The 10,026-nt window shown below is 30.7% G+C and overlaps 1 protein-coding gene across 6 annotated transcripts in view; it reads left to right on the top strand.

Annotated features, from left to right (window-relative positions):
* Window positions 1–10,026, top strand: part of LOC106465590 (phosphatidylinositol 4,5-bisphosphate 3-kinase catalytic subunit beta isoform-like) — a 65,051-nt gene that overhangs the window by 41,726 nt on the left and 13,299 nt on the right. For all 6 annotated transcript variants that reach the window (XM_013925820.2, XM_022393519.1, XM_022393518.1 and 3 more), the window contains 5 exons: window positions 3,684–3,805; window positions 4,956–5,099; window positions 6,027–6,192; window positions 8,307–8,425; window positions 8,812–8,921. In XM_013925820.2, coding sequence (XP_013781274.1) covers window positions 3,684–3,805; window positions 4,956–5,099; window positions 6,027–6,192; window positions 8,307–8,425; window positions 8,812–8,921 — 661 coding nt within the window. The remainder of the gene's footprint in view (window positions 1–3,683; window positions 3,806–4,955; window positions 5,100–6,026; window positions 6,193–8,306; window positions 8,426–8,811; window positions 8,922–10,026) is intronic.

Genomic DNA, 10,026 nt, shown 5'->3' with positions numbered 1-10,026 from the left:
TTTTTTTTTTTTTTTTTTTTTTTTTTTTTTTTTTTTTTTTTTTTTTTTTTTCTCTATGCCTACTTTCCTCTTCATTTTTTTTTCTTTGGTATTGACCAAGATCAATTAATTGAAATGTTGATTTCTATTTATAACTCCACTGTGGCTTAACTGTGTCATCTATCTCAAGGGGACCCTATTCAACTACCTCTTTAGATATATCATCTGTGCCAGCCTTGAATGTCCATTTTCCACATTTACATTTGTCACATACAGATTCAAAGCTAGATGTTATACAGTCCTTCATTAGAGAAGCTGGATTCCCTTATTAAGTAGTTTCAGTGCTGTCACTTTCTTACAAATATTTATCTATAGCTGTCTACCAATTTCACTGGGCTATATTCAGAAGTTGGTGTCTAAGAAATTCTCTTCCTTGTTTTTGTTTTTTTCCAACTCTTCAACAGATTGCCTTGTTATTCTTGTTCTTATTTTATGATTGTGGCTTCTTCTAATGTTCTGTCTTCTCTGCTGCCTTTTGATGGCACAGAAACAATATCTTTTTCTCATCCCTATATTTTATTTATCTTGCTTAATCCTCAAGTTCTTATACACTATCCTCAGTGGGAATTAGGTCTTGTCTTATGATGTATCTTTTCCTTCTCCTTTTGAATCTTTGACAACTTATTTGCTCTACTGTTTTTCATGTATTTTCTTCTGTTGCATACTTCAAGTAGAAGATCTAACATTTATGCCCTAGATACTTCTCATACTTTTTTTCTAAGGTTGTTCTATATTTATATTTTGATAGGGCCTTCCTACCAAAGATGTAGGCTGTGAGAAAAGGGAACCACTGTTTTTCACCAATTGTGTGACCTACCCTGAATGTCTTGGGTTCTTGTTCCTAAAAATACTTGCTGTGTTCTATCAGAACTATTTGTTGCTCTACTGTACAAATGGAATCGTTTGGAGGGATTCTAAAAAGTTGTTTAAACCTTACAATTAATCTCACACCACGAACCTTGCTTCATCCACACTAAAAAATCACCTTGTGCAGCTGATCCATATTGTCTGTTGTGATACATAAAAAACATCTTAGAAATGAAGTTTTGGTTACATCTAATATAATTTGCTATTTGGCTGTGTCTGGCTTTTCAGCCTTTGAACCCATTAGAGGGCATCTTAAAACAGGCATATGAAAAATTTAAATACATTTCTAAAATTCTTTTTACATCATGCTATTTACTCCCCATATTCAGGATTTGGTTTGTTGCCTATGGCTCTTCTCCAAGCTAGATGGAATTTGTAGCAGGTGTGTTATCTTTATCACCTGTTTTATTTACCATATGGGCCCACACGTAGATGTTTATAGCAACTCAAGGGTTGAGAAGTCATTCAAATGTATAGTGTGGTACGTGATTGTACCATATGTTTTCTGCTCCCTTAGTTAATATATAAAAATTTCTGTTTTGATTTCAGCATAAAAGTCAATAGAGTAGACAAGTTAAGTTCTCCTCACTCTTATTGGTCATTAGATGGGTTTTTATGCAGAAAAGATAGCTATAACTTCAAATGTGAGTGGCATGTGAGACCTGATCAGCCTTGATTGTTTTGTATGTAATATATTAAAAGGCTAGACTTTATCCCTAATACCAGGATATTTTAAATTCTTAAGACTTGAGATTCTGAAAATGGTTTATGTTTTCCTTCTTACTTTTGTTTTACTTTACTTGTTATTTTAGCTTTCTTTTTAGATTCGCACTGGAGTGGTGGAAAAAAATCAATAAAGATCTCTCCCTTGTTTTTTACAAAACGTGTAACACTTGCCTGTGTTTGGCTAGCTCTGATTGTTTGTAAATAGATTGTTGACATGTGCAGTTTTGTGTCCAGTCTTTTTTTAGAAGACTTTGTCAAAATCCTACCCATTTACTCTGAGGGAAATCAGTAAACCTAAGAATACCACAACAGGGAAAATAAAAACTGGTCTGTCCTGTCTTAGGAAATTGTGTTTATACAGTTTATTACAGCTGGGATCTTCATGTTATTATTTACCTCCTGCATTTGTCCTTCTCTCTAGGGATCTTATAGATATTGCAAACCATATTGTCTGTCTGAGTGTTTGTCTGTTTCCCATTTGAAAAGCTATATATGCAGGCAGGGCTCAACATTTTGAAATGATGGGAAAACAGGCATGAATAATGTTTATGTCAAATTTTAGTTTGCAAGCAAGATATTCTACACTAAATTGTTAGGAATTAATCACACTATCAGTTACATTTCAAAATGCGACGTAACTTTAGAGAATAAAAATGTAGATTTACCATATGTTACTGTTAAGTGGCTCTTAGCATGACTGAAATGATCAACAATTACTTTTCATAGTGGGCAGTATAAGTAGCTCAGAACTTTGGCTTTGAGGGAAATCAAGAGTGTAACACAATTGAAGTTTTTAAAGTCCGTGAAATAATTTAAATTGATAGATTAACTTAACCTTTTCCCATCAATGGGGACAGGTGCTTTTGCTTGTTTTCCATAAATCTGGATTTATACAGTTAGGACTCTTAGATGCTATTTAAACTTCTGCATTACACTGTCTTGAAATTTACAGAAATGCCATCTGGTGGCTAATTATACCTTGCTGGATACCTTTTCCTTTCTTACATGCACAACCCTGGGTGGCATTAGACATATCTGAGGCAACATATCTGTTTTCAATAGATATATTCCCTGGCTTCATAGGCACATATACTTTTTTTTTAATTTTATTTTCATTGTTATTCCTATTGCACTTGTACGCTAGTTGTTGAAGAACTCCATCCTCAGAACAGCTTGGTCTTTATTTGATTCTCATGATCACCTACTATTTTGGCTAGTTTTCTGACTAGGTAGCCTTTTTCAAATGTGGTTTGGGGGTGGGGGCTAAATTTCCAGGAGTATGCCCACTCATTATTTGTTACTGGTCTGTTCCCCCAATAATTTTCTACTACAAATGCATGCAGGAAATAGTATTCCTCCTACCTGTTTACACCTTCTGTGCTCCAATTTTTGACTCCACAAATAAATATTACCACCAAAACTGACTCCCTTTTCTATTAAACAAAGGACATTGAGGGAAATAGTTACAATGATGAGAATAATGCCTTAGATCCAGTTTTTATATAATGCTAGTCCACTGTACTTATTGTCCCTTGAATCTAATTCTTTGAGTTATTCTGGTTTGGGGTTCTACTCCAACTCTGCTTGATCACATTTTTAGTTTTGTCTAGGATTTTACTTTCCTTCCTTGTTAACTATATACTGTTTTATAATCTTAACTCTCCCTAGCTCCTACCTTTTATTAGTATTTCAGAGGTAAGTCTGACTAATTTGAATTTTACATTTTCAAAATTAAAATGAATTTCAAACATACTCAGTACTTACCTCTGAAATTCATTCCTACCCACCTACCCACAACTGGGTGATTCATTGTTTTCCATTACAAGTACCTGTTTGGAATTAATTTTAACCCAAATATATAAAATTTTCAACTATTTGTCTGTTGAAGTTACGTAAACCCAGACAATTAGTTGTTACAATTGAAGCAACTGAAACACTTGCAAATGTTTTATTAGTTTTTATACATTCAAATGTTTGTTTCTCAAAAAATGACAATAATGTATAATCTAATACTCAAATTCTACAAAGGTAAAATCTTTTCATTTGAACAGGTCACAGCATTGTTGCAAGACTGGGAGCATCTTCTTCCAGAACAAGCATTAGAGTTGTTGGATTATGCATATGCTGACCAGGCTGTTAGAAGTTTTGCTGTCAAGTGTTTGAAGAAGATGAGGTAGAATGTGTATATGGTTATTTGTATTACCAAAGATATAAATCAGCAGTCTTCACTGTGTGGAATTACTTAGTGCACTATTAGAAACATCAATTTGTGAATGTTTGTTGATATATTCTTTAACACTTAGGTTTGTATTGATGCTTGGGGTAATTTCATGTATTTAATGCTTAAAGTGATGTGTTCTTCTTATCGCTATTTCTAAGAATTAAAATTATTAAGTTAATATATTCTAACTGAAAGAAATTTTACTTAGTATTTCTTTAGAATTTTGTATTTTTTATTGTCAATTCCTGATTAATAGTGTTAATTCTAATTCACTTGTTTGATTCCTCAGCAACCTTGACTGTTGATATGTTGGTAATTTTACAATTGTTTTTATGCTTTTGCATGAAAAATGATAAGATATACATTTATTTATCTATTCATTAAATTATTTATTTTATGATGGAGTTAGTAGTAGCAACAGGTGCAAAGGAGGAATTCTGTAGACCTATGTTATTTATTTCTTGCTTCAATTTTCATCACCTCTCACTTTCAAATTAAATTATCAAATTGTTTGAAACCTAAGCAAGTGAATGTTCACTCAAAACGTAACAAAAAAATTGTTAAGATGTGAGTCTGGGAAATTCCTTTGGTTATTCTAATCCTTCCTGAAATAAATCATTTTACTATATTGAAAAAAAGGTACAGGTATTGTTGACTCTTATTGGAGAACATTAATTGCTGTTGAAAAACATTGTTCCACTAATATATATTTTCCAAAACATAGCCTCATAAAGTTTATAACAATGATGTTGATATTATTTTTTTACTATTAAACACCTTGCTATACTGCAAAAAAATGTAGGCAACAATTACATTGCTAGCTATTTGTAAGCACTTTGATTAAGGTATTAGTATCTGCAAGATTTGTATTTGATATTTTCTGAAAAATCCAGCAACCTTTACTTTCATGAAGCCATTTAGGATCTTTCCTTTGATCCTAAATTATAATTATAAGACTTCAAACGCAGTAATATGATTTATTGGTTAAGAACTTAAACCTGTTTAGCTACTATGAAGGGTGATTGAAAATTTAATTCAGTTCTCTGGAAGGTTTAATAAATCCTGTGCATTTAAAGATACATCTCTGTTTATTGGTAACCAGTGATGAAGACCTTTCCTTGTACCTTCTCCAACTTGTCCAGGCTCTCAAGCATGAATCTTACCTATATTGTGATCTTGTACAGTTTCTTCTATGTAGAGCATTAAGAAACCAACATCTTGGACACCAGCTGTTCTGGCTGTTACGGTAGGTAATATTGTACCACAAGAGAGGAAACTGTTACACATGAAACATAGTTCTGTTCTAGTTAACTGTAGCATGACAAGTGTATCCGCATATGAACAAAGAGAAAGGTTAATATATGGGTAAGTGCAACTATTATTAGACCACAAACACAATCTCTGCACGCCATTTAAACCAGGCCAGCCTCAGTGGGGTGTGGATCACAGAGATACAGTATATTTTGTGGAATGGGCATTAAATGATTTTTTCAACAACAAGAAAAAGTATTCTGCCCCTAATGATTATAATGATGCATTTTTTAAGACATCAAAGATATTTCAAGGAAAACAAATAGCAGGAAAAGAATTTTTGCATCTGATTGAAACCTTTACTACTAATCAACTTGAACAAGTGGTGTGGTATAAATGGTTTATAAAGTACTGTTTTACACTGCAAGATAAACTAGAATGGTTTATTTTTTTAATAGAGTTCTAAGGCTGGAAATGCAATTAAGAAAGTTTATACCCCATAATATAGTGTGCTTCAGCTTATTATCCTAGTTTTGCAGATGGTCTGTCATAAGAAGTTTCAATTTTCTAACTCCTCTTACATGGTATAAATTGTTTTGCAGAAGGATAAAAATAATAAAAAGAGAAAACTTTAAGTCTGCTCTGTTTACACTAAAAAAAGAAATAATGCTTAATTTTCGAATTGTAAATAAAAAAAATATTTAACAAATGTAACTGAATACTTAAAATGAACAGAGTTAAGAGAAACAACTTATATGCCACTTGCTTGTTTTGTTCCATTTTCAACTGAAAAAGTTATATGTGGTTATGAAATCAATGATATATTTTTGCTGATAGTTTAAAACATTCATCTATGGCTTGTTGTTGACTATCCAGGTGTTAAAGTTTATTTTCTAGTGATGCAAATAATTTTATATTTCAGTTCTGAGATGTATGTGCCATCAGTCTCGGTACGTTTTGGTCTTTTACTTGAAGCATATTGTCGTGGTGCTGTAAAACACATGAAATCTTTATCAAAACAAGTAGAAGTTCTCAATAAGCTCAAAGCTATTAATAAACTAATCCATGTAGAATCTTTCAAACGTAAGGTGAGTTTTGGTAGCTGAAATGTACAAGTATGAATGTAACTATTAAAGACTGAGATATATATATATACACATTTTTAATCAGGATGTACATTGAGCATGACCAAACATGGTCTTTAGAAACTTGCTTATTATTGTACCAGGAGCAGAAATTTTAAATCTTTCTAATTGTACCTCCACAGAAATTCTAACTGGTCCTTATCAGGTTTAACCGGTCCTCTCTAAGAACGTGTATATGTGTGTGTGTGTGTATGTGTCTATGTATGTTGTTTTTATTTTGTCAATTTCAGATGTGAATTTTTTAAAGAAAGACACAATTGTAAATATGTATGTGTATATATGTGTAACATTAAACAAAATGTTAACAGAAAACAACAGTTTTTAATTATATCTCTTTTCGAGTGAAAATATTCTTTATATTAATATAAAAAAAAAGAGAAATAACTTGAAATTACTATTTTAATACTGACCAACAGGTAAGGTTTTTCTCGACAGATGTTAATATTTGCCTTATTCCATTTGGATTTGTCCTGCCATTCATGTTTCAGGAACCTACTTCTTATTTCAAATGTCATAAGAATTTCTCATAATGTCTAAAAATAGGTTGGGGATCCCCAGCAAGTTGGAGGCTATATTTGAGAGATTAAAATGAAGAAGGTACTTTCATGATACAAAAACTATGACTTTAGGGAAAAAAGTATAGAAATGCATGTGTGATGACAACATAAAATAGGAAAAATGCTTAAACTTGTAATTTGTCTTGTTAGACTGATCAGATTTTTTGCTATTCTAGTCGTTCCGCAGGTCTCCTAGCTGACCAGGGCCAACTAAATGATGCAAATCTTAGACCCTGGTTAAAACTGTTTCATTAACATCAATCAAAATTATAATTTCTTTCAAAAAAAATTATTTCATCTGAATTTTACTTTGCAGTATTTTTTTCATTTCACACAATAAATATATTCTAACTGAACTAAACACTTTATAATCATATTTACTCTAAGTGCTTCTATTTTATGAAGATTAATTTCTATTTAGTAAAAAGAAAAGTACACTAAAAACTCATAAATTTTTTTAAAGTTGTAGAAATTAAAGACTAAAACATGAACATCCACACTTTGAACATACAAAAGTATTCAGTTTATTGTGCAGTTTGAAGTATTAGAAAAAGACTATCATGAAATGTGAATGTTTTTAACTTTTCCTCTAAACACACCTTTCTGTTTCTGGGAGTCAGTTTCAATATTTTTATCTTTTGAACTAGATGTGGTATTAGTATATGTGTTTCTAATAATAATATGAATATTTTGTTATGTGAGCTGAAACTATAGATAGAGTGATGTAATTTCATGATATATATATATAATATTGTGTATTATGAATTTGAACTTTAAAAACTGCTCATAGAGAAACAAAGCAAAGATTGGAAAATGTAATATCAAAAAATACACAAGATTTTTGTACTTTGCTCAAATAAATGGTTGTCATTTATTGCAAAATATTTGATTCAAAAATCATTGTTTAATTGAACCTTTCTGGTAAGAAAAAGGTGCTTAATATGTACACTATAGACTTTAAATACTTTATTGTTCATGTTTCCATATCTGTGCTCAGTTTTATTTTCCTTGATTTATAATGATACTCAATTTCATATGAGTGTTCTTTGTTGCCTTTTGTCTGCAATAGTTTTAGGAGTACATATTCCTTAATACTAGAAAAGCTTAGTGTTTTTTGCAACTGACTAAGACATTTGGCACATGTCGGTTTGTCACTACCCAATTTCTATACCTCACTTTTTGAAGTTGAGCAATTCTGTGTGCTGAGAAGTATGTAAATTACAATGTATGACTTATTCATGTGTAAAAATGGTGAGAGAATTGAAGACATTTAGTATATTTGCTGTCTTCTTATGGTTTGGTACTATATGGTAACATTGACACGTGCTACTGACATAATCCAAGAGTGTACAAAAGAGAGAGAAAGAAAATGAGCACATTTGAGGAAGAGTTTTGCATGAAAATAGTTTGTAGCTTTTCAGTATGTAGATTATTATAAATTGTTTTTCACTGCTAAAGTACACACATGTAATTTTATTTGTGATTGTTTTTTTATTATAGGAATCTAAGGAGAAGCTAAGGTTTTTAATGCAAGAGGCTCTAACAATGAACTGTAATCATGATGTCTTTATTGGCCTTCATTGCCCACTTCAGCCTGTCTATAAGGTTCATAAACTGAGGTAAGACATTTTCAATTCAGTTCTTGTTTGTGAGTAGATGTAAAACATCGTTAAGCAAATTCCAATTTATTGTTTATTATCTATTTAGAAGTTAATGATCAAGTTTTTTGTAAGAGACTCAATTTGAGATCCATTTTGAAAGTTAGTTTGGTAAATACTTTTTAAATATACAATATTGCTATTACTGACAGATATTGGTTACAGTTTATTATGTACATATATATACTCAATTTACAGAATGCATTTGTCTATAATTAATTCAAAATGATACATTTTACTGATGTTATACAGTTATTATAATTTTGAATGTTGTAAAACTCCAAAAACATTATATTTTAAAAAATTGAAAATAGTAAGGTTTGAGGTTTCCGTTTTTGATTTTGTAGAGTTGAGAAGTGCCGTTTTATGGATTCCAAAATGAAACCCCTGTGGTTGGTCTGTGAGAACAGTGATTCCTTTTGCCAAGATATTTATATGATTTACAAGAATGGTGATGGTAAGGTGAATTTAGCATTTTAGATGCTTATAAAATAAAGTGCACTTTGTTCAATAGAATTTTTGCAAGTAATTTATTTTGTTTTGAAGAATAGTTTTTATATGCACACCAAAATAGTTTTAAAATTATGCAACTCTTGCAGTATATTTCAACAATATCAACGTTTGTTCTAAATTTATCCTTATGAAATTAAAATACAATTCAAATATGTTTTGTGTTAGTTAGTAGTGTACATAGTGATTATGGTCACTTCAAGTATTTTGTGTACACAAACTTCTGTAACATTTGGTGCTGTTCAGAACATACTTCTCAGCATTCCTGAAAGCTTTTCAACAAAAATTAAAAGAACATCTTGAGAACTAATAATTATTAGAAAGGGTATTTATGCTGACAAGTGAAGTTAAAAAGAAACTTAATAAAATATGAATGAAAATACTAAATTAAACATAGATTTAAATCTATCTTCCCTGAAACTTGTATGATTTTTATATTTGTTAGAATACATAGACTACTGAGATTCACTTTCTCAGAAAAACTTTGTAGTTTTTAGATAATTAACAAAACCAGCTGCTGATCAGAATAATAGCTATTACTTAATAGATATCAAGATATATCAAGGAATGTTTCATACATTCGAGACTGTAAATGCTAATGATTTTTCAAACATAAAAAGAAAATCATTCAATAAAGATTTTGTGAATATTTTTTGAGGAAAGTTTGACTGTTACCACCAATCTTTAATTTTAAAATTTGCTTAGATTTTACCTTGTATAGTTATCAAACATTGCTGTAATCACTTAGATAACATCTTTCTTTTGAAACTAATTGAATATATCATTTCATTTTTCATGTATTGCATAGTAAAAATAAAATATTATAAAAACTTCTATTTCATGTTTGTCACATTGATTCGTTTACTGCTATTTTAAGGTTGCAAGTATATTTGAAATTTAATTCTCTTTACATAGTTTTACTAGAAACAGTGGCGTAGCAAGGGTTCTCAGCATCCGGGGGCAAAGACACTTTTGGCGCCCCCACCTCTGAAATGTTTTGATTATTTGTTTAGTGACTCATTACCCACTTAATGACAAAAACATAAAGAATT

This window comes from Limulus polyphemus, unplaced genomic scaffold, assembly GCF_000517525.1.
Source record: "Limulus polyphemus unplaced genomic scaffold, Limulus_polyphemus-2.1.2 Scaffold1992, whole genome shotgun sequence".
NCBI classification, from domain to species: Eukaryota; Metazoa; Arthropoda; class Merostomata; order Xiphosura; family Limulidae; genus Limulus; species Limulus polyphemus.
The sequence above is the reverse complement of the archived record's forward strand: the minus strand, read 5'-3'. Positions and strand labels throughout refer to the sequence as shown.